This window comes from Melospiza melodia, chromosome 6 (genome assembly GCF_035770615.1).
Source record: "Melospiza melodia melodia isolate bMelMel2 chromosome 6, bMelMel2.pri, whole genome shotgun sequence".
In the NCBI taxonomy this organism is placed as follows: Eukaryota; Metazoa; Chordata; class Aves; order Passeriformes; family Passerellidae; genus Melospiza; species Melospiza melodia.
The window spans coordinates 59,358,526-59,384,005 of NC_086199.1; the positions used below are offsets into that span (position 1 = coordinate 59,358,526).

The 25,480-nt window shown below is 38.6% G+C and overlaps 1 protein-coding gene across 14 annotated transcripts in view; it reads right to left on the reverse strand.

Moving 5' to 3' along the window:
• The window catches only part of SOX6 (SRY-box transcription factor 6), a 369,646-nt gene that overhangs the window by 74,082 nt on the left and 270,084 nt on the right, over positions 1 to 25,480 (reverse strand). For 12 of the 14 annotated variants that reach the window (XM_063158537.1, XM_063158541.1, XM_063158536.1 and 9 more), the window contains 2 exons: positions 23,795 to 23,918; positions 15,468 to 15,547 (listed from right to left, as the gene is read on the reverse strand). In XM_063158537.1, the coding sequence (XP_063014607.1) occupies positions 15,468 to 15,547; positions 23,795 to 23,918 (204 nt within the window). The remainder of the gene's footprint in view (positions 1 to 15,467; positions 15,548 to 23,794; positions 23,919 to 25,480) is intronic. The other 2 variants (XM_063158533.1, XM_063158531.1) reach the window with 1 other exon arrangement.

The following is a 25,480-nucleotide window of genomic DNA, read 5'->3' on the forward strand; positions in this document are numbered from 1 at the left end:
CCAGCAGGCTCTAAATCCGGTGGGTCTCTTGTCTGTTAATAAAGTCCACAGTCTGCTGGACAGATGTTAAGAGGATCTGTATAATAAGTCAGTGACAAAGACCCAGACTTCTTCTGGGGAAAATAATTAGCAAAAATACATATATTCTTCATAGTTTTTCATTTTTTGCTTCATCTTTTTGGGCAGAAAATTTGCCTTACTTCGTAGAGGAACCCCACAGCACATACAATAGGTTCTGCTCAAAATATGAATGGACTAACAAACCACATTGGCATGTGTTCTGAAGAAATGGAAGATCTTTTTGTCCATAACCCATCCCTGTGTGCTGTGGGTCTTGCACTATTATTTTAAGTTTGGGCTCATTCATCATAACATGGGGGAGCCTGAATAGGTATTGTCAGCTCTAAAATACCTACTTAGATTTATAATGTGAGGGGAAATGTAAACTGAAGATGAAATTAACATTTTACTAGGTGTTTGTTAAAAGTTATTAACATTGCCTTTTCTAAAATAAAAGGATTACAGATAATACTTTTCATCTGCATGCTGATGTTATGGGAGGAAAACAAACTAACTAACCAAAACCCCAAAACAAACTGAGAAACAACAACAAAAATCCTCATTAAAAAAAGAAAAAAACCAAAACATTCAAACCAAAAAAAAAAAACACCCAAAAGCACAAGGAAAGAATGTGGAATGAGAAGACACCTGCAGCAAGATCCATGTTTAGAGCCTCACTCACTTTTTCCTATCCCCACCTTTTTCTCACCATGGCCTGACAGCACAGACATCCAAACCTCAAAGTCTCTCTCAGTTACAGTCATGTAAATTTGAGAAATGCTACACACTTAAAATACATGCACCAGTGCAATAAAGAACTAACTTGCCTTCAGGCATATGTGCATTAAGGTGCTCTTAAGATCACTTCTGTTTCGTTTGCAAACTGTATTTCTTGTTCTTCTGACCTCCTCCTGCTTTGAGACAATGAATTAGAAATGGCCATCAGAAAAGCTCTCTCTACTTTGCTGCCTGAATGCAGGATCTCTCATGCAGGCATCACCCCCGAGATCAGATCGTGCCCCTCAGAAATCAAACGGCTTTGATTTCATTGAATTATGACACTTAAATACAATCTCTCAGCAACTGCCAGTTCACAACCTATTTACTGTAAAGCTGTGGACAGAGCAAAGAAAGAATGCTTGGAGCTCAAATGAATTATCAATCAGTGCAAGGGGCTAAGACAATGTACATAATTTGGCACCTGGTAGTTGTCTCTGCAATATTGTGTTTGTTTCCCCTTAGGAAGTAAAGCTGATGGTTTATTAGTTTTACAGCACCTTGACAAGTTTTCAAGATAAAATGCCACCCCATCAACATATGAAGCTGCCGGGAATTTTTCATGAGACAGCATGAAAATAGTGAAAGAAAAGCTCACTTTCTGAAAAAAAAAATTCAGAAACATATGCTGAAATTTTTACACAACTAAAGTTCAGATAGTACTTTAGATATTTTATATAATCATAGAATACAGGTAACAATGTATCTATTCAAAGAAAGTGATACTCATCTCACAGTGCCAGTGAGTGTGATATTTAAATCAGACTTTCAATTTTTCCCAGTGCCACTGGTTCAAAAATCTAACCCTGTAAAGTACATGTACTGATCCTCAGTCCCCTAGAGAGAAAACTAAGTTTTTGTCATTTCAGAAAAGAACAAAAGGCTGGCCAAAAGCTGACAGGGGGAAAGAGTAACAGCTACTAAAGCACACAAACAAACAAAACAAAGCAAAATTTAAAAACATATATACAGAATTGAAGGCCTTCTGTGTCAATATGGAGCTCTTACTTTCTGAAGAACAATTCCCTTGCTAAGCCCCTGACTGGAAGGAGAGGCAAAAATCCTCACTGACTTGGCGGCCATGTCACACCTCATTTCACTCTTTTTATTTTTTTTCCCCTTTCCAAACAGACTGAGTGTCGGTCTTCTGAGAATATGATGCTAAGCCACTTTTCCTGTAGAGTCTTTAAACTGGGCCTCTGAGAAGGGGTTTGATACAATTCAATGACTGAAGTAATACCTTTGTCCATCTGAGCATTAAATGGCCCACTGAAATACAGCTTAGTTAGAAAGAATTTCAGTAAATGGTGCTTTCTAATTTTTTTTTATTATTATTATTATTCCTTTCCCAACAGATTACAGCCTAGATCTGAAAATGCAGTTCAATCACTTTTGGTTGCCTCTTAGGTCAGGCCTTTAGCCAGTGTTAATTAAATATAACCCCTTCAGAATACTGGAGGTTAAATGAGAGCAACAAACTGATCTTCAAATATTACCTCACGCTCTCCAAAAAGCTGTATTTTGTTTGGGAGGGCCCTTGTTTTAACACATTGGTCTTAACAATAAAAAATTTACTGGGAGCAGGGAGAGGGAAAGCCATGCTAAATGCTATTTTATCCAACAGCCAGTAATCACTACACATTAACCACCTATTTCCATGCAATAGACTATGTCTATTGTGTTTAAATAACACACATCATAAAGGAAAGTGCAGCAGCAGACAATTTAGGCTGTAGCAGCACATACAGCAGAATTTTCGACTTGATAAAGTGAAACTATAAAGAACCAATGCATAAGTCAGACAGCTTCCATACCTAATATCCTTCCCTGCCGCTATTAGAAGTTCACATTTTTGTCTCTAGTAGGCATGCACATTAGTTTACCTACAATTTCCTGTATTCAGTCACATTTTGTTGTCTGCTCCCTACAATTTGACTAGAGCATGAAATTGGAAAGTAGCTGAAATTGTCGTTTTTTCATCTTAGTGATTTTAAATTAAAAAAGAAGGCTTTTGCGCAGACCATTTGTTTGCTGCTTCGTATAAAAAGTTTCCTAAAGTATTCATAATAATTTTACTATCAGGTGAAAGCAAGCTTTTTAACGCATGGCAATTAGTCTTGTCTTTCTGAACATGACTTTACCATAAATACTCCTCCTTGACTATCCCTTTGTCCCAAGATTCCTTAGAAGAACGCAACCAAGCGATAATTCAGCATTATTGCTGCTCCAGTGCACTAATCGCTTCGAGCGCAGCGAGGACCCTATGTTTACTGCCACAAGGCTCCTCCAGCCTCCCGGCCCAAGGCAGGCTTCCCAGCCCAGCAGCATCCAGATGTCAGGAGGAATATCCAGGTCCTGATGCAGCATGCTGCTCCACTCCAGTATGGCCCAAACATCTGTTTCGTCTGCTGGCGCCCAACCTGCCGGATACACCGAGGCGGCCGCGCAAAGCAGGGGAGCGAGGGAGGCCGGGAGGGAAATGCTGCAGTTGCACAGCTCACTGTACATATCCCTAAAAATTCTACATCAAGCAGATATCAGGAAGGACAATGTGATAATTAAAAAAAAAAATTAAGCAGAATATGCTTAGTTTTTTCCCCCTAGTGGGGCAACAGCCCAGAACTCATTAGCTTCTCATCTTACCAACTTCACTCTGGTTCAGTTCTTTGTGGTGTAAGAAAAGGACGAAAATAAGGAAAAGCATAGAAGCATATAATACAAAGTACTTGTTGTGCTTATAGCAACTGCTCTTTATAAAAAAGAAAAAAAATAAAAACCAGCCAAAAACACAACTTTAAAAATGAGACAAACTTAGGCATCTCTTACATATTTATAATTTCCTATAGATAGTAACTGAGGGGCTCAAAAACAATAAGCATCTTTTGTCTAAAAGAAAGGAGTATGTAAACATTGACACTTTATCTTGAGGCACGACAAAAACACCAAACATTTTAGTTGATCTAGATTAAGTTGTGACAAGGAATAAAGGAGTGCTAACTGTTCTCGTCTCTCCCACTTTGTGTATCTATTCTCTTGTATTTTCACTCGTGACAATAATGGAATAGTTGCCTGCTCCCATGCAAATTCTTTGAGTTGTTTATGAAAGCAAGATCAAAGCCCAAACTGAGAGCTCCTCTTTTTTCCCTGCTGTATTTTTCTCCAGAGGAGGACCTAATGAGAGGCTGTTAAAGCAGGAATCTTGCACTCTCACAGTGCAACCTCCCAGTTCATCCTTTCCCTGGCCAGCCTGGGGACACAGCTCACCCCAGGAGCACCGAGGGTGGGAGGCAGTGAATTCTGTTTTGTTCCACCTCAGCATGGGGTGAGCATCTGGATCCAGGAAGAAGGAATCATCCCTCAGACCTTCCATTTAAATACTCTCTGTGCACCTGAACAAGTCACCATCTTCCCTGTGCTCCTCCTGAAATGGATCCACTGCTGCTGCAATACCACTGCACTTGAACTGGGTACATCTGAATGCAACCATCAAGTAATCCTAGTAAATATAAATGTGGGCATTAACAAAACCACTTTTCTAATAAAATATTGTGAATATCAAGAAAAAATACTTCATCAAATATCTATCACCATTTCCTCTGCAGGAGGATAGGAGAAACATCAGTAAAACCTTTCCCTTAAGCACAAAGATTTGCATTCCTTCATTTAATGCTGTCAGATGACTGATATGCTACTTTTTGATCACAATTCTCCTGTTATTTACCATGCACAGGAAAGAACACAATAGCCTTATCTGTGGTGTTCTCCCAGATTGTATATTGTACTACACATCTTGAAAATTTGCAAAAAATCTTCAACAGTTTTTTATTATTTTACAAAATAACTGTGAGACGCTCTGCTTAGATACCTTTAGTAGAAAGCCAGTCACAGCAAAGGACAACTGTATTTGCCTGAAAAAGTAATTTGAAGTTTCCAGCAGATTATGTTTTACAAGAAAAAATGTAAAATGTGCATGTGATTTTTTTCTATATTTGCTACTATTAGAATTTTCTATTGCCATTTTTGTAGCATAAATTCTTTCTTGTAAAAATTGAGGATGGCACAAAAGGTAACAGACTAGTGAGCTCACCCAGGAGACCAAGCAAGGACCAGGCATCATGGCTCCAAACATACCTGCAAACCAAGGCTCTTCTGTTTTAAACTCCTGCTATATCCAAAGAAAGTGAATAAGCAGTACTTACTTAAAGTAAAATATACCCAGATCTATCAGAAAAATATGAAAATATAACCAGATATACCCAGGTTGCATCAGAGCACAGGTTTTTTCATTCACTTTATGATATCCTAGTACTACCTTCTCTGGTGCACTGTAAATCAGATTATTCAAAAGAAGAATTTTAAATGTTTTCTAGTATTCTTTCAGAAGCTCTTCCTTAAAACTCTGGGTTTTATTCTTACTATTAATATGAAGTATTTTTCACAATAAATGTGAGATGTCTATATGAAAAGCAGTTACCTCACAAATTCAGATAGTTTCACACACTCACCTACAGAAATGTCTTCTGCACTAAAGCTAGAGTAAAAAAGGAGAACTCCCAACATAAGGGGAGAAAAATTATATGATTGAAAAGCAATTAATTACAGTAAGTTTGCTGAAGGGATGATAGCTATCAAAGCTTTTCAAATTTTGCATTTCAGAATTTCTGACATTTCTTTCAAAAAACGTTAACACATAGATGGGCTTTGTGAGAAAAGTCAGGAGTTTCATTCAATCTCATGTCATCAGGATTACAAGCAATTATGAGTAACTGCTTGTTGAGCTGTGTGAAATCAGTTGGTGAATGAGTTTCCCAGTGAACACACGTCCATGTCACTGGTACGACTGCCAGTAAAACAGACAATCTTAGCTGAAGGGGTCTAAAAACATCATTATTCTCCTAATCCTATAGGAGATGCTTGTGCAATTGTTGCTTCTAGTGTACACATTCTAGGTCGGTTGCCCTGGTGGCACACAGGAAAACTGAGGCATAAGCAAGAAAAAAGGAAATCAGGACACAGGGATAAAAAAAATAAAAGGGCAGTAAACCTTCTTTAGGTCTATCTCCTAAAATCTGCTATAGATTGGTGTTACCATTCCCTCTCTGACCATCCAGGTGGAGAAATTGTTTAACATGACGATGCAGAACTGTGCAGACACAGAACAAGGAAACTGAGCAGTCACCACTGCTAAGCACACTGAGAGGCAAAAGCTCAACAATTAAATTCCTTCATGCTCCCATGACAAAATAACGAGACACCATCGCCGCAATAAACGGGTGCAAGTCAGGCAAAAGGAAGAATCCCATTTAAACTGCCTCTCCCAATTCCCACCTCTGAATCCCCATCTTGTGAGAAGATGATGAGGCAACTCCACATTTAAGAGCTGAATATTTGAAAGTGCTGCTTGGGATTTGAAACTGCAATGTTTTCTTACTTTTATAAGAGAGACAGCTCCTGTGGTAGCTCGCAGCCATTCTACAATTTTCACTAGCAAAAATGGACAGAAGACAGGGATATAATAAATATATGCTGGCTCTACTGATCAGGAGAAGCTTTATCAGTCAGCTGGGGCACATCTGGGAAAAAAAGTCACTCAGGTGCATCTCTAGCATCCCATTCAATTAACATACCATTAAAAATGGTTTGTCCCTGTTCAGCCTGCTGCGTTACCTGATAAGTCAACATAGTTAAAATGTATATTTAAATGCAGAAAACAGTGAGATGTTTTCTTTGTGAAGCAGAAAACAAGCCCCGCTTACAGGTATTTTAAAGCATTAGAAATAATTGTGCTTTACAGGTTGCTTAGCAGATCGCTCACGCTGATCTTTTACCATATATTTTGAACTTTCATGCACCTTCAAGGAAAATTAAATAATTTCCTTATAGGAAGTACACACAAAATTATGCAAAACATATTCAAATGGTGCTTATAAAAATTACATCTAAGAAAAAAAAAATCACATTTGCACCTCAAAACCAGGTAACTGGGAACTTACTATTATAAATTCATTGGAAGATGATGCATTTTACACCAGTAAATGTGAATTTGGTGTAGGATTGCTGTGCTTTCTGAACTGCAGTGGGTGTGATGATACTTCAGCAGCAGTGCTGGGACTGGGTTAAACAGGTTATGAAGCCTGAACAACCCTCCCCTAGGTGCTGAAAACAGCAGCAGAAGAGAGGGCCTGTACTGGATGAATTACCCTGGACAGTTCACAGAAGTGTTATTAAATAACACTGCAAACTGGTTAAACCTGGTGACTTGTTCTGTGTCTAGAGCCTAGCACAAATGATTCAACTGCATTGAAAGGACTTTGCCTCTTTGATTTCTCACTTCACTTCCAAAAATGCCAGTGGGCCTGACAGCACGCTCTCACTATTCCTACACCTGAAATACTTTTCCATTTGTTTTCATGCTTTGCTATATTCACAAACAACACCAAAATACATGCCCTATTATGTCTACTTCACTAGATTTTGTGACAGATTCTTTTAAGCCTCAAATAATTCCTTAATACTGAAATTTAAGTGAGATGTGTGATCTTCTTGTACGCCTGAAGATGCTCCTCCCTCCTGTCTCTTTTTCAGGACTGACATGCAAACCTTCTGGTGTGCCTCCAGCCATATGTAGCCTTCATGCTGAGTCTGAGGAACAGACAGATGAAACCAATGCTTTCTAGTTAGGACACTTTTCTAGTTCCTCAATCATATGGATTCTAAAAACATCACAGACCAAACATATTTTAAACAAGCAGTGCCCTGAAGGCCACACCATTCCTATTTCACCATCCGTAAAGCCTCTTCAACTTGGTGATAGCATTATCTACACACTAGTTTGATGAGTTTTATCTCATTTTCTATGAATTTCCCTTTTTTTTTGAACTGGGTCAGTGGGAGGGCATATGCTCTTTTAATCAAGGACCCTCAGAAATGAAGCAGGTGATGATATCTTTTGGGTCCAGGCATCTTTAAGAGAATTTTTCTGCTTTCTCTGAGCACACACGTGTGTTAGTTTATACCTAGAAGCTCTAATCTAAACCATCCTGGTTATTAGAACTTTTAGTTCAGATGAAAGGTAAGGGGTTTTTTTCTCTAGTAATTAGTCAGGATAGAATGATAATACTGGCATGTATTATTTTCCTTTGTGCACAGACCTGACTTAAAAGATATTTTTGTCTTTAATCTGGTTCTTGCTTAGTTCCTAAACAACCAAACATGTTAACACCATCACAGGAACAAATACTTTGTGTTTGTAATTTGTAGCCAAATTAAGCAGCTTGCTCTATGGTTATCAGAAGTATAATAAAATTCCAGAAACATACTCACTTGCAGCTAATTCCTGTAAGGCACACACCATATACATTTCTAGAAAGCTTGAAGGAATCCAACTGCCAGCTCAGAGTATGCCTCACAGCCAGCCTATTCCCCAAAGGGATGCCACAGTTTTAAAAGAGATTTAAAAAACGTGCTCATCCCCTGATGGCACTCTGTAGTACTGGTGCCTCTGGTGCTCTGTCAGTAAATGCAGCAGTAACTTATTTGCTTCTTACTGGCTTCTGAGTGAATACATACCCCAGGGAGGCAGCTTTGCAAAGCACAATGATTTTAAAATAGAGCCTGGGCTTTCAGCAAGGGGCAGCCAGTGGTTAAGGCAGCAAGAACATCTTGTTGATGCTGGGGGCTCAGCCTCTCCCAGTCACTTGGGCTCCAGCTTCTGCCTTGATATAGACTGAAGAGATTCAGGAAACCTCCTGCCATCCAGCCTACAAGCATGATATCCTTTTAAACATACAAGTTTCCTGATAAGTAAGTTGATGTCTGTGCCACTTAGGATCTCAATGGTAAATTCCCCCTGGAACAGCATATGGGCCTGGAAGGCAGCTGTCCTGCTTGGTGAGATCTGAGGGTGCACAAGGTGGGAATCCTGCCAGGAGCCTCATCCCTGGCTGCCAGATTGAAAAGGCTTCCCTCTTGGGAGAGGGGAGCAGGAGCAGGACAGGAGCCCTTCCCAAGGTGGAGGAGGGGTTGGGCATGAGAAGGGAAGAGGAGGAGAGCGGTGCCAGGCTGGGTGCCAGGCTGGGTGCCAGGCTGGGGGACAGGCTGGGGGACAGGCTGGGGGACAGGCTGGGGTGACAGGCTGGTGGCCACTGTCCTTCCGGCACTGGGAGGAAAGAAACTCCAGCCCAGGAATGAATGAACCTGGGTTTGCCTAGAACTGCTACAGACTATAGGAACAGTCTCTTCCTTAAACATTGCTATAAATTTGTGATTAAATAACATGACACCGTTCCAGTAGTGTAACAAAGAAATGCTGTTTAAAGCAGATATTGGAGGTGCAGGGCATGAAATGGGTGAGAAAAGGCTCTTGCAGCCGCAGAGATGCTGCACCAGGCTGATTACTCTGGCCAATGGCTGTTTGTTTGTCTGCCCATTTTTGCCAACTAGAAGAGAAGAGGGAGACTCCTTTTCCCTGTGATGTTACTGAGGGATCTAGGAAAATCCTCCTGGGGAAAAAAATTAATCATAAGAGTTATTTTACTGCAAAAATTCTCAATTTTGATGGACTGTCCTTTTCTGATGAAAATCACTTTGCCAGATAATTCAGGGCAGAAGATGAGAAGGAGTAGGAGAAGACAGAGTACTAAGAAATTCTGCAAAGAAAGGAGGTCATATGGTAAAATATTGACTCCATGACATCATTTTCATTGATACTGCCACTGATATAATTCAACTTGATAACACAGATATTACATACAGAGACATAAACATTTAGGTAGGGGAAGGCACAAGTATAACTATTTCATTGATTTTAATTAAATTTTCCTGAGTATTGCAAGGTTGGCATATTTTTAATTTTATTTCCATTAAAGGGCGTGCTTGGTCTCTCAGAGCCTCAATAAAATCTTCTTTCGACCTCTCTCCTTTCTCTGCTACAACCTAAATTTCTACATGAGAAAAGGACCAAAATATGTAATTTACTACTTCCATATGCTGAAATTTTCACACACCATCCCCTTAATTTAGACCACTATTCACTGTATCATAATAAGGAACATTCTGTTAAAATATGTCCACCTAGAGCTCAGTAGTCTTTGAATGCTAGATAAAATCATTCTATAAGGCTAATGAAGACAGAAACTCTGCCTGTAACAATATTAAGTTTGTTTTCTCTAGTGATTTGAAGAAGTGAGCAATCTGTCAGTAATACATTGAGGGAAATTACTTGTCTTGTAGGAATTCCTGCTGACAGTCACTCACTCACAGTGCTGACCCAAACATCTACCCGCTGACAAACAAATTACAGTGTCTAACTTTGAAAAGGTAACTAGCTGTTTTTAATTTTTATTGGTCTCACCAAATCTCTCTCATATTTACCCAATCCCTATTCTTCGCTGTGTTAAAAAAAAGGGGGAGAAAAAGAAGGAAGAAAGAAAGAAAATGGAAAAACCCGTGGTTTCTTGCATTTGAAAAAATTATTACTGCCTACATTCGAGAGTGTTATGTCAGATAAAACTGTTAAACTGTGTCTAACCAACATTAAGACTGGCAGCCCTGCCAGTGACTGACTGGGTGAGTGAACACATTACTGAGACAGCATTGTAGAAATTAATTTTCTTCAATAAAGTGATTTTTAAGGCTCATATATTTCACAATCTAAACATATGTCACTGTTTCATAAACAAAATAAATGGATTAAAATAATACATTACCAATATGCTGACACATGGAGATATTTTAATTAGAAATACTTAAGCTGCGTGATATTTAACTGCTATATTTGTTGAAGAGGAGCATGCATCATTTAGTAAGACATAAGGCAGGTACATCACTTTGCATGATGTGGTACCAGAGTGGGACCAAATCACCTCCAGTGTGAGCTCTCACTATCAGATCACATTAGCCCCGCTGAAAAATCGTGTTAAGGTTACAACAAACAGAGGAGACTCCACAAGAGTGCTGTCCACTAAAACAACTACTTCATTGAAATAATAAGTCATCCTGATTCTGGTTCCTGAGAATAATATTTCTTTATAAAGGGACACGTTTAACAACTTAGCTATTTAAAGGCCATATTTACATGACTGTCGCATTACATTGGCCTCTTTCCTGCATTCTTCTTGACTTACTTTGAGGACCAGCACTAAAATAGCTGAGGAAAGCAAATGTCAACTATGCCCTGAAATTTATACGTGTGAGAGAATTGGAATAAGTAGAAATGTAATATATTGTTTACTGTACCAAGTGCCCTCTGTTCTCTAAAGGTCAAAAGCATTGTAACCTTGGAGTTACAGTTTCTGATTGTTCCCAGGGTTAAATACATTATCAAAATTAATGGTTCAAACCCCTCAACCTTCAGATATATGAGTATTCATGCCTCCATCTGCTGAACTGTTCAACTAAAAATAGCATTCTTTGGCCTTCCCTCTACTAATATTGTGCCCCTGAGGCAGGCTATGCAATGCTTCAGCAGTACACTGGATCTGCACCCAGCAGAATAAAAAAAAAGGTCATTTACTTTGTCTGCAACTAGAAGAGAGTATAAAGGAGTGGGATAAGATGGGAGGGCAGAAAACAGATAGGCAAATATGTGTTTAGTTAAAATTTTCTCTTTTTTTTTTTTAACTGTATTATAAAAACTTCAGGTTCCAGGAACACAGCTGCAACTATAGTTAAGACTCGCCAAGGTTCATTAGTGTTATAAGCGATAAATTCTGAAGGACAAATTACACAAATAGTTTGGGGAAAGAGTTATGAGGGAAAGCTTTTTTGTTTTGCTTTTTTTTTCCTAGAGCTCACTTTGTTTAGGAATAGCTCCAGCTAGCATCATTGTAATGCTTCCATTTCTATCAACAGTTTATCAGTCGTGGCTGAGAGAGTTGCGACACTTCCTGATTTATCTCCTAGACAGCTTTGTAGAAATATGTAAGAATGAAGGTAGGGGAGATTTTTAAACCCTAAACAGCATATAGTAGCGTCCCTTGTTTGAAAGTAAGGACATACAGGTGCCACCTCTGCCATCACTGTGACTTCCCAGTAACCAGGTTCCTGCTACCAGCAGCATGAGAGCTGGGAAAAGCATTTCATGATCAAGTCCACTCACTGAGCAAGACTGCTGGCCACACATCTCTAGGATCTGTTGATATCAGTGCAAGCATTTGACAGCTTGGGAAAAAGTTCGGGGAAATGGGAAAGGGGGAAAACTCTAGAGAAGGTGTATGTGAAGAGGAACAAAAGGAAAATTATTGACAGGTTTAATAGTTCATTCTGGTTAATTAAAGCAAGAAACTTTTCTTACACACAGGTATCAGAACTATTTCACATGGCACAGATGTGTTTGGTAATAAATCTGCAAACTATTCACTCACAATTGTCTGAGGCTGGAGGGGTGAACAGAAGGAGCTTGTTTTTCCTGATCTGACTATACCTAGACAAGTGCTCCCTCATCATCTAGACCCCCTCTCATGCCAAAAGTACTAACAAGGCTTGGTCCTGTCATGCTTATTATTTAAATTTTTGGCTGATTTGTTGAGGAAACCGGTCAGATGGGGCTGAGATGTCAATGGAAAGTATGGAGGACAGAGTTTTAAGTCTTTTTACTAACAACATTGTCAATGACACCTTCATGAGATCAGTACACAGATCAAAAGAAACTATCTGCTATCAATCCAAAGCAGAGCAAGCCACCAATTCAGGAGCATGGACTCGCATAAAAGTGCGGTAGTCACTATTTCACTTCAGGATACTGAAAGCCACAAGTGAATATTAATGGTATTTACCATGAGCTAATCAATGTGATCAAAAATCTAAAGAGAAGATGGGTCAAACTGGTCTGTTGCTGAAGGAGAACTTTTTTTTTCTTTTTCTTTTAATGCACTATCCATGAAACTCAAACCAGTTACTTGAGAAACTGCTGTATATGATTTCAGTAAAGTTTTTTGTACTCACAGAGATATATAATCCACTGGTGAACATGAATATAGAATTCAGAGAAAGTACATTTTAATAACAATAGCTTGAATAAGTCAGGCAAATTATTAATTAGCAATTGCCCACTGGAGAATCATCCTCTGTGAAATAATTGCTATTGTTACATGATGTACCTGGTAAAAAATGGTTCTCTGTTCTATTAGATTCAGAGCTTGCATAGAAGTTGCCCTAACACACAGGAAGATGAGAACAAAAATTTGCTGCTACACTCATACCTGGAGCATGATCATCCAAATAAAAGAAAACATAAGTAGAAAAAAAGGGGATATTACAAAATTGAAGCTGGCAGAATTTCCTTAGCTGGATACAGATTATAGAAAATAATTTTGGAATTAATAATACTGCCCTGGTAAAGTTGAAATGTTAGAGCTACTGCAAAACTCTTTTACTTGACATAGCTTTGCCTCCCCAGGTTCTCCAAGCATGGATATTACACACACACTCACATGTAGAAACAAAACCAAACCTGCAAATAAATTAGCTATTTCTCCTACTGCCTGAAAGGGGCAGAGATTAGTTTTGTGATCAGTATTTTTAAGCACTTGGGAAATACTCAGATACCATGGTCACAGCATTCACGTAAATAAATAAGTGGGTGGGGTGCATGGAAGAAAGGCAGCAGAACAGAGAAAGAAGGGGGAAGGGAAGCAAAGATGAAAAAATGAGCTGAAATGCTACACCCCTAACAGTCTTCATCAGGTATAACAACAATTTCTCTCCAACAAACACACCCAAATAAGTGCTCATTTAGAGAACACAGAGAATTGACACAAAGAGAAAATTAATAGTAGGAGTAAATAAAATTTAGTTCAGGCACTTTAACAATCTGATGAGCAGGTACCAGCCAAAGGTTAAGTGTCCTGTTATTTAAGCTCTTATAACCATGAAACATTAAAGGTTTTGAAATCCCATAGAGATGAAATTCAAACAAAATAGAAAGGGGGGGAAACACACAAACAAAAAAATTCTTTTACAGCATATATGCCTAAATGGAAATTCAGACCCCCAAACCTGAATGTTCCTGAATTTACTAGCACACATTTTCGCTGGTTGTTTTCTCTCTAATTGTTCTCGTCATGTTTAACAACTCAGTCTATCATTTCTGCAAATTAATGAAAATGCATTATTGCTGTAGGTTCAGATCAAGTCTGATGTGCAAATATGTGGGTCAAGTTACAAATGGATCATGTAAAAGAAAAGAAGCAAGAATGTCTGTGGTTTAGATCCCATTTCTTTGACAGTTGAAGAGTTTTCATCCTTTCCTGCCTTGCAGTCTTGTGTAGGCTCACTATTTGTTTTAGTGCATTTCAAAGGCAGCAAAAATAGTCTCTCTATTCACAAAGTTGATTTCTACAGTATTTTCCCAACTAAAGCTAATGAGAATTTTGCTTCAGTAAGTAGTCAAATGGCTTTCTAAAGATACCTGCTATTTTTGCTTTTGAGAAACTTCCCTTTGGTTTCAATCCTGTCCAAGGTACAGTCTTAACATCATATTATTATGACCCAAAACTATTTTTCAGAGATCTTTGCCTGCAGAGTCAGGGTATCCCTTTTCAAATGTTGATTTGAGGTTAGGTCAGACCTAAGCTCAAGGAGTCTTTCTTGTCAGCTCTGGACCACCAATGAGCATGGGTGCATGAACAAGTTCTGGTCTCATTTTCACTTATCCTAAGTTAATTTGGCAAGAATAACAACATAGGGCAAAGAAGAAAGGATTTTTAATCTGCTTTGACCCCTCTAGAAAAAAATTAACCACAGAAAGGTAGCTTTGCTTTACCAAAACAAAGTAGATATTTAGATATTAGTATGGCAATACTGTGCTACTCTAGGCACAATTTATTCCTACTTTGCTTCCGAACCCGAGTCTAACCTAACTCAAATAGGGGTTTCAAAGGTTTACTTGTAAATAGTTACATGCATCTTTAATGGCCTTTCCTCTCATGTTCACTGTCACTTTCTTTCCACACATTTTAACTCTGAAAGCTTTTGACTGTTTCTTCATTATTTATGACATTGTTGTGTCTTTTCTTCTGAAATTAAAAACTTCTTGCCACAAGAAGCTAGCTAATAATATGGCACATAAATCTTTCTTTCACATCATTTCATTCTATATGTGCCAAAAATAAATAAATGGCCAAACTAAGTCTCTAACCATGTTTGGCTTCTGACCAGCTTAATGCACAGAAAGGTTGAGATTACCTTAATACAGAAGCTAAAAGAGTTTGCAATTTATTGTATTGTCAGCACCACACAGTCAAAAAAAAGGGAAAAAAGAAAAACCCAATAATGCACTTTTGTTTGGATACACTGACTGCTCCAATTATAGATAGTGCATTGCAGCTACAGAGGAGCAAGCACATGAAAATAAAGTTAAAAAAATCTTTGAACTTATCTCCCATCAACTGTTCATATAAATAAAAAAAATACCATTAACTGCCAGTATAAAACACACAGAACAATGTCTTTCACTCACAGTATCAAGGTTGGCTGCACGTTGCTGTACTGTAAGTACATAAGGTGTTAATCCTCCTGGGCTGCGCTCAAAAATTATTTAACATTCAGGCTATTATTTAGCATACAGCTGGTTAGCAGTTTTCCCCTAAAATGTTGGCTTCCATCCCACATTTTTTTGTTCTGGCACATACCTGGAGCTGTAAAGGGCTGAGTCCAGAAGCAGCAGCAGCTGCCATTGTTGATGGAATGAACTGCACAGGGTAGTTATCACCTGTCGGGAGAACAATGCGCGCAGGTTCAGACAATGAGCAGAGAATAGCAGCAGACAAGTGCAAACAAGGCCCCAGGATTGCCTGTGCTCCACAGCACTCCTCTAAGCCCAAACATCTGCAAAAACAAAAGGCTTCGCTGGGCACGGACTTGCCATGCTCCCTTGGAACTTTTTTTGTTAGCAGATAGCTGGTAGGCAAACTGGCAAAACATAAGTATGATACTCGTGATTTTCCTTTCCAAAGCTAATGTTCAAATCAAGCGTGGAAGCCTGGGCACAAAATGGGTCTTACAACCACAGACACACAGATGAGATACCCCAGGAAACCTCAGTGGCTCCCACAGCAAAAATTTTTTTTTAGTTTTCACCACATATTTCTTAAAACAAATAAAAGAATATATTATAACCCAAGAAATATCAGTTCTGTTTAATGCAGGGTGATTTCTTTTCAGTGTCAAGTGGACATGTACCCATTTGACTCAACACAGGTTGAGGTTTCTTGTTTTCCTTTGGGATTCTCTGTCTTGGGACAACTCCCTTAAGGTAGTCATAGAGAAGAACAAAATTAAATCACCTTTTAATATAGCTTGAAATACAAGTTTAATTTTCTCTTAGATCTGCGGGCCTACTGAAGTCAATAGATTAGACAGGTGCTCAGTTACCTGAGAATTCAGGTACTAAAATTTCCAAATTAAGAACTGTAACATGGTGTCTTATACCATATCTATGGGTGTTCCATAGGTGTGCAGCACACAGTGCCATCTGGACTCTTAGTTAATGTGGGGAACAAAAGAAGGCTGGAATAGTTTAGCAGTGTAATCTGTAATATAAAAATGAATAGAGTGATGGATAAGAAGTTGTGATTTAATGGCATATCACTTTGGCTCCAGCTACTTATTTAAAATCAGTGTTATATACTATCTGCAAGCTACATTTCAACAGGCTGTGCGGTTTTTAGAAATTTTTACAATAATCAGTCTATTTTACACAAAATCTTCCATGCTGAAAGCAGAATGTAGCAATAAGGGAAAATACAGAAATCCAGTATAATATAGTCAGGACATTCCAAGAATTAGATTTTTGTCACCCCTCAAATAAATAACAATAGCTAAAATCTTTGCAGTCACCAGACTCCTCAGAACTCTTTCTTTTTACCACATCAAGTTCGATTATATCCAGTTCAGTTAAAATGTTTGGTTGTTTCACTTTTTTTAATAAATTGTAGATGTCTAATCCACAAGGTCTCTTTGCATCATATCCATAATACCTCATCAGGCCATTGAGCACAGTATGTGCTTGTACACAGTCCAGTAACAATTGGATTCTGATTGCATATGGAGCTCTGCTACAATGCATTCACTCACACTATATTGTACTGGTGTCCTATGGAGTAATGTTCAAAATATCTCCTCTTATTTTCCCCATTCCATGAGGTTGATTTTAGTGTGCAATGATGTTAGAATTTTTTTTCTTTAAAAAACAAAACCAACAAAAAAGACTTCTAGATTATATTCTTAAAGTACTTAAGCTGTCTCTTTATGGTTAAATAATTCCAGTTGTCTCTTTGATATTTATATCAAATTATCTGAATAAATAAGATCCTAATCTAAGTTAAATAATGTTTCTTTCAGAAATATCTTACAAGGTTTTTTTAAAAAAAATCACAAAGATGTTGAATTAATGATGCTTTAAATGGGGGGGAAAATAACCATCCGACTTATCAGCATGGACTGCCTTGCAGAACATTTCGGAGGCATTCTTTCTTTAAATATCATGAATTATTCATCCCTGTTCCACACAGCAATCTCTTCTTTCTCCCTCCCCCTCTGCACACACTTTTTAAGTTCAATACCAGTTGCTTTATTTGTACTAAAACATTTTCCATGTCAAACATATTTTAAAAAAAACCAAACTCTAAAAGAATTCCCTGCGGCACTCCTTTTTCACAGCTGTCATGCTCCTATGGTTTGAAATAGCCAGATATTTTATACCCACATGCGCACACGCACACACAGAGTTTTTGGCTTCACAGTTAATTTAATAGTATCTTCACCACACCCTGTAGTGTTCTCTTGCTCACCTGCTGGCGACAGTGCTGTCTCTTGTTGCAGGAAGAAGAATATTCATAGGGTTATGTCATTTATCAGTTATTAAAACCCAATACTGTCCCTTTTTGCCCTAATTGTAGTGTGTTAAATTATGGCTGAGTCCTGGTAGGTCAGCAGCATCTTTGTGCTGAGAACAAAAATTAATACTCCTTCAGCTCTGGAGTACTATGTTGACACTGAGGAGTAAAAGCAGAGCAAAGGTACTTCTTTCTCCCTTGAGCAAACTGAGCATGCAAGGAGTGCTCTGGATTTAATTTTTAATTACAGAGCTACATATTTCCCCCTCTCTTTTTCTCAATGCAAGAATGGATCAAGAAGCTCCTCCATAGCTGTCTTGGCGAGAAATCAGTCAATGTATTGCAGCAATTTTTTTCAAATTTGTTTCTCAATTTGGAATGCTTGCGTGAGGAACTATTCTTTTAAATTTGTACAAAAGGCAGGAGCACATGTTCAAACAGGTCTGCCTTAAGCGCTGGTGTGTGCTGGCCTTTGATAACCAGGAGTAAGAAGAATGCTGGATGAAGAAAATCTGTCATGTTTTGCAAACTGATCTTTTCAATCTCCATGCTGTGCTGATTGTCTATTTACATTTGGCTGCTGTTGTTTATATATAAATTGGTGTTTACAAGCCATGGAAAATTATGCCAGACTTCTGTTTCGTTTGTCAGGTTGAGCAACATTTCCAAATGAATAAAAGCAGTGAGCAATTGTGCTGTGTTATTCTACACAGAAATAATGTAAATGTTTCTTTTTGTCTTGGATAAAGAGATGAAGCTTAGCAGACTTTATTTATAGGATGTGTAGACTTACCTTTCAGATCAAGGCTTTGTGTGCTGTGAGGAAAGAAGGATGTCTGGCTTTTGTGAGACCCAGAGTAGGGGGAAGGTGCTGCCTTATTACCAGTCTTTCCTAAAACACAATTGTAAGACATAAGCTGGCTCTCCTCATCTGAGTTACAAAGCTTTTGGCTTGATGATGTTCCCACCATTTTGGGATTGTAACTTAAAGTCTGTCTCTTCACATTCATGGACTGAGAGGAAATGGAGTTGGAAGAGCTGCAAGTGGTCAGCAATTCCAGGGCCCCATCCTTCCAGATATAACAGAGCAAAGAGTACCTCAGGTGCTGTTGGGATACTGCAAAGAGAGAGGAGGACACTCCCACAGTATTCCCATGCAGGGCATGAATTTTGCTTGTCCAGAGCCATCAACGTTGAGAAAGATGTAAACAGAGGTAACTGACTAAGGGAATACCATGGAGCATCTCCCCTGTCCCATGGCACTCCTCCAGTTGTATGTTTGTCCTGCCTTGTCTGCCTTAATGCCATTCTCATGTTGCAGCAAAACCAGCTTCCCCCACAATTTTCTATCTGCAGGTAATGTTTGCAAAATTATGAAATTTGCACATTTTGCTGCAAAGTCCTACCTGTCAATATCCAGCTGCTCGCCATCGTTTCCAGCTTCTACACCAATATTTAGGACTGAGGCACATATGATTGCTACAACAAATCCCAAGGTTACAAAGTCTTTGTTCCAACCAAGTAAAACCCAACAGGGGACACTTAACAGCCTTTAACTCAGTCCTGGGGAATTTCCATTAGAAAAAGGACTCATGAAGCCATGAAAAGACACACAGGCAACCAGTACACAGTGGATTTGGTGTGTGCCTCCTGTTTTCACCTGCCAGGAGGAAGAGCAGCCTATTTCCTTACCTAAAAAAAAGAATACTTAGATATGGAAAATCTAAACCACCTGAGAACTTTAGGAAAGACTTCTGAAAGACCTATTCCAAATGGAAATTGCAATGTCAGATATCAGAGAAATCCAACACATCTAAGATTATGTGAGTTATGTGGATTAGCTACAGTAATCAAGGAGTTTAATTAGTTTGATGACAAATATTTCACAGTATTGGAATGTTCTGAAGTCCAGCCTGATGACAATAAGCCTGACAGTTTTGTTTGTCATGCTTTCCCTAATAATATTACTTTCTCTGATTTGCCCCAGTGCAATGAGAAACAGAAACCAGGCCAAAATGTTGACTCTGTTTCTGCCACCAGCCTAGGAAAACAGTTTCCATTTTCACGTTGCATCGCAGCATAACAAAATATCTTGTAAATTATTTTTGTGCATAAAGTCAAATACTCTATGTGTTTAGATAGGGGCTGTTTCTTAGCTAGTTTAATCATGGGGTTTATATCATTCTTGTACGAAATATTAAAAAAAAGCTTTGAAAATACACTGCAGCATATCACTCAACAAACCTGTCCAAACTGAGTTTTACTCCACTCAATGTCTTTATTTTCAATAATCTTTTTGAGAGATACTTTCCAGATCTGGCAAAGAAATGGAACAGTACAAAATATTTGCAGGACATTTTAAAGCAAAAGTGATCATAGATTTTGAAGTCTCATGGAGTGCCATTAAGCAACTGGCATGGACATCAGCCCTCTTACCCTCTGCTAAGAGCAAACCATAGCTCTGAGATCTGCTCTGCTTATGGTCTGGCTCCTACCTAGCACTGCTTTATATCTTTACTACATCATCCTCCTGCTTCCCTGTTCCCCCTCAGCCACAAAACTTGATTAAAGTAATATTTTAGTCACTGAAAGACTGAGGAGGGAACTGCCCTTCCTTTATCCTCCTCCTCCTCATTGCGTTGTCCCCTTGACCCAGGGCGCTAACGGGGACACAATAATCATGTTCAAGGATACTCCAGCCCACTAAACTTTTCTGGATGCATGTGTTTAGCTAAATGAAGGGAAAATTGCAGTGGGAGAGGAGGTATAATGGTACCCATGCTGCCCACCAGTTCCAAGCAGTAAGTGCAGTGGTCACAGTCAGAAAGCCAGCGCAGTTGCTTTGCTCTCCTCGGAATGCAAAATAATTCTATTAACTGTGTAGCATCTCTGGGCAAGTATTAGCTTCCTAACAGCTGCCACTCTCAGCTTCCCCCTGGAATCAGTGGCAGCCCCCACAACCAGGTACTCTACGAGGCTCGTCAAACGCCTGCAGGTCAATAGTCACAACAGTCATTTGAGATGCACAGCGCCCTAAAGTTTTAATTAATCCGGTATACAGTATAAATACTGAAATATGTATAAAAAATTAATTAGGTGGTCTATGCAGCTCTGATTTCTCAATTAGTACTTACCATGCCGGAAAATTATATTACATGACTTTGAGATACATAAGGAAGCATGGGACTTTGGGGATTTTTTTTCTAATGCAATTATTACTTGTCATCAGCACTTGCTAACTTTGGCCTGTTTCACCTCCTAGAGTTCCAAAATACTGTGGGGGGAGGGTTACAGCCATCTCAGTGTCATAGATTCTGCCAGGCAGAAGGAAAGTTTCTCCTGTCAGGCTTTATCATAGCTGAGTATCAGGAAATCATTAAGTTTTCTGCTCCTAATGATTTGCTGATCTCAGAAGTTCATGAGCATCAAGGCATGCACGGAAGGGTCTCAAAACCTAATAAATTCTCCTGTCTTCTACAGGACCTTCAGCTGAGTGTACAAACTACTCTATTTTGCTAAAGAATACCATTTTATTTCTCCAAGGCCTAGCATTTGTGTGCAAATCTGCAGCAGCACTCACTAACTGCTACCTTGGCATTGAACTAAACAGCCATGAAATTGGTTCCCAATTTAGCCCAGGAAGATATTTCTGTGTGAACATGGACACATAATCATACCCCTGCTTGCACACCAAGGCAGGACTTCTCATCCTGGCTGTCCTGTCACAATAACACTGCTCCAGTGCTCCCACTTTGGAGCCAGCTTATATCTAGCCTGTTTTACAGGCAAAGCAGATTAAGTGACTGTGCACACAATATTCAACATTCCCTAAATGACACAGTCAGTTTCAAACATACTTAGTCCCCACTGCTGCTGTTATTGAAATGCCTCTCACTGTATTTTCTGAATGTCAAGTAAAACTGGCAGGGTCAAAACTCAGTCTTGCCGATGTCAAAATGCAGTAAAATAGAATAGAAGCTAAACATGTAACCTAAAAGAAATTGGCAAGCATCTGAAGGGTTAATCCATCTCCTCTCTTCCCTCAGAGGCACCAGCAAGTCTAACCCGACAGTTCTGCAAGGGAAAGTTTCATTTCTCACTAAAGTAGAAGAGTACAGGTAGTAGCAGTCAAGTTCATAAATATTCCTCAGAAATGACTTTGAAGAACCCTCTCTATGAAAGAGTATAGCTTAATCTCCAGTTTCATTAATTCCTTAACTACTGTGCCGAGAGTGCCAAAAATAGGAATTAATCAATACCAAGTGTAGTTACAGCATTTTTTTTATCAAAATGTGTCTCTGACAGACGCTACTGACCTGCCCAGATACCTCTGCCACACATGCAAGTAGAATTAAATATATATATTAAAGATATAAATATATGAATAAAGGTATAAATTCTATCTTCTTTAAAGACAACGGTTATAATCAGATCATTGTGACTTCTGGCTTTTAACTAGCATCATCTGGAATTAAACCTCTAACACCAGCAAACAGCTTCACTGCTTTCCAAGATATCGAGGCCTAGGCTTCCTCCTGCATTTCATTCTTCTAACTTTTGTTATACATCTCTCTTTGTGCATTCTGGGAAGTAAGGAAATGCCCTAAAGCTGCATCACCTCCTGTCAGGAGGCCAATGGGATCAAGTTAGATAGGTACTATGAGGAACACTATTGAATAAGTCCAGAAAATCAGTCATGTTCAGGAAAACATGCTGGTAACTCTTCTTCTTAATCTCTGAGCCAAAATTAACACAACATGATTGAACATAATGCCTTTCAGGGGGCAGCACAACCATCAGCTTAGTCACTAACAGTCACTACTCAGAAAGCTCCTCATATTCAAACAGAAAAAGCAAGGAAAGCATGTTCTTTCTATTTTCTGTGAGAAATAAGATTTAATCAGGGTATTTTAGGTAATTCCCACAACTGGCAACACTTTGTCTTTGGTCCCTAACTGTAGTGAGGTAGTGATGGGTGAGCAGTTTGTAAAATCAGACAAGAACTTTGGGATTTCAAAACCTGAAAGTAAGATAGCTAGACAAAAAAATCTGTGTTTGAAGAGGAACATCTCTGGACTAAAGACAGAAGGGAGCAGGACAAACGGAAATACTTGCTGAAATCCTGCTTGGCTCCACTTCATCTAATACTAAGTAAACTTGCTAGAAGAGATTCTAGGTTCAACCTGGCTTTTAATTAGCATGCTGTTTACATCATCTATTATGAGGCTTTACATTGGATTTGACCCTGTTCCTGTCAGGGAACAGCAAAAGCACCACTAATATCAGTGGCCACAGGATCAATGCTTTACTTTGTATGCTTCATATTTAATGAATAAAAAAATTCCAGTTATTTATGTTTTGTAGTTATTAGTTATCAGGTTAATATGCTAAAGGCAGCTTGACAGAGAATACTATTAATGAGCGAAATAAGGTTGCAGCTTCTGGACTGAGGTCACTTACAAAGAATGTACAAATGAAAATAAGGTTGACTTTTATTTACTTAAATATCTTCCTACATTGAATTCCTTTGGCAAAGTGTCTTTAAACATTTAAAGCCCTGTTTACAAGGAGGCTCTGAAAGTAGCTTCAAACCATTATATCCCTAATTGAATTCCCCAGGAGTCCTGTAAACTCAGAGGAAAAAAAGAAAGAAATCATAACATTTGCTAAATCATCTCAAAACATATTTCACTGCAAGGTTATGTGACCTGCTACGAGTCTGAATGATGACTCGAACTGAACTACTGAAACCTTTTATGAACCGGATTGAAATCAAACAAAAGAGCAAGAATTTTCCCACAAAACACAAATATTCTGAAGATAACAGAATTAATTAAAGACATGTAGCTTTTGTATAGGGCAGAGCAGATGCAAATTGCTAGGCAAGTTGGGCATTATATTTAAGCAAACAGCTTTGTGGAAATTAAGTTAAAAAAAATCATGATGTTCAATAACCAATAGTCTATCCACCTCCGTAAATCCAGGACTATTTTTTCAAATGGAGTTGCAATAATTTCCAGCCAGCTCTGCCTGTTGTGTATCATCTGTATGAGACAGATCACACGAGAAGTTACCATTCGTGCTTTAAAATGAGCAACAGGCTCGCATCCCTGTGAGCTTACCTGGCTTGTATGTTATTCCTGGGGGGAAGAGGAATCCCTGCTGGGCTGCAGCAGCCGCTGCCAGTGTCCGCTGGTCGTGTGGAAAAATTGGGATCATGAGCGGAGGCATGTGACCCTGAACCTGCTAAACAGAAGAGAGCCTCTGATCAGAAACAGCACAAATTTGTCTTGACAGGTATTTCTCCAGCACTGATAGTGTTCTTGCGTTCACACAGTCCCCCAGAACCTTCCCCTTAATGCAATCCCTGCCAACTTCACATTATCACATCAAAGCCCTCACAAACATTGTTTTCCCTCAGTGTCAAAGGTGCAACAGTCTCGGTGAACTGCACGTTTCCCTACTCCTTCCTGGTTTTCTATTACCTTGCTTCAGTTTCTTTTAATTAGTATTCCCTGTCCTGGCACAAGGTAAAAAGGCACAAAACATACCAAAGTTTTTATTAAAAGCAGTGTGGTATCTATTTCTATTAATTTTTCACGGGTTTTCTTATCTTTGGTCGCAGAGTGATGAGCATTTAAAAGCAGCCTAACACTGCAATATCTACTTTGATGTTCAGATTTTATTAACCTTAGGAAAATTTTAATTCTGAGATCTTACAACATGGTTCACATAAATACCAACAGCTCAGGTATGTTATTTCAAAATCTCACCAGAGTACTAAAGAGTCTTCTAGTCAACACCACAACTCTTAAGATTTAAGGTTCCAACATCTTGGCTCCTAAACAAACTAACATACTCTGCCACACACACCTCCCTATAAGAAATAAATTGCTTGTCTGTCTAAGTAGTTATAAAACTATGTGCTTTATGTGCTATCATGTAGCTTGGTAATTATGGAGCTGCATTCAGAGACCATTTCAGAACAAAACCTACTATATCAAATTTAATTTGACCGTAATAAATGTATCAAAAAACCACAAACATGCACAAAGAAAAAAATTCTTCTCCTTATACTAGCATTTGTATTCAACATATAGAGAATTATGTGATAAGGTGATGCCTGTTAAATCCATAAGGTAATTTCCTAGTTCCTTAATTTACAGTACCTGTGTTTCAGAGACAGTGGCTAGGATCTCAAAGAGTTTTTATCCATCATTTCTTAACCCCAGACATACTCAAGGGTTTGACTATATATTTTCTGGTTAGCAGTTAAGCAAACCTATAATGCTTTATATATCAAAGCTAGTAAATGCAGGAAAAAATGGAGTTTTAGGCAGAAAAAAACCCTCCCTCATTGTACCACAAATCAGTGGAATTAAATACTATTAAAAACTTAAAGCCCACTTCAAGCAATTTTTTGCATTTAATTCCTAAAAAACTTTTTTGGTCAAATCCCATATGTTGACCTATGACATTGTTTAAATAGTGCCAAATTTTCTTGTCATATCCCCATTGCTTTCACAACCATTGAAGCAGTGCAGAAATGCTACTGTGTGTCTCTATGAGGGTTAATTTACCAACAACTCTTCTCTTGGGAAAGCCCTAAGATGGAGGTTAATAAAGGTCAAGCAAAAAATAAACACTTTACAGTACTTTTTGAATCCATTCCTCAGGAAAATCAACTTATAATAAAAAAGTCTTTGTGCAATTACTGCTATAGCACTGGGGCGTGAAAGAAACTAGCTTTACGCAGCTATTTCTCTCATTTTAGCTGAGGTAAGCCTGGCTGTGTGTTTTAGGTTATG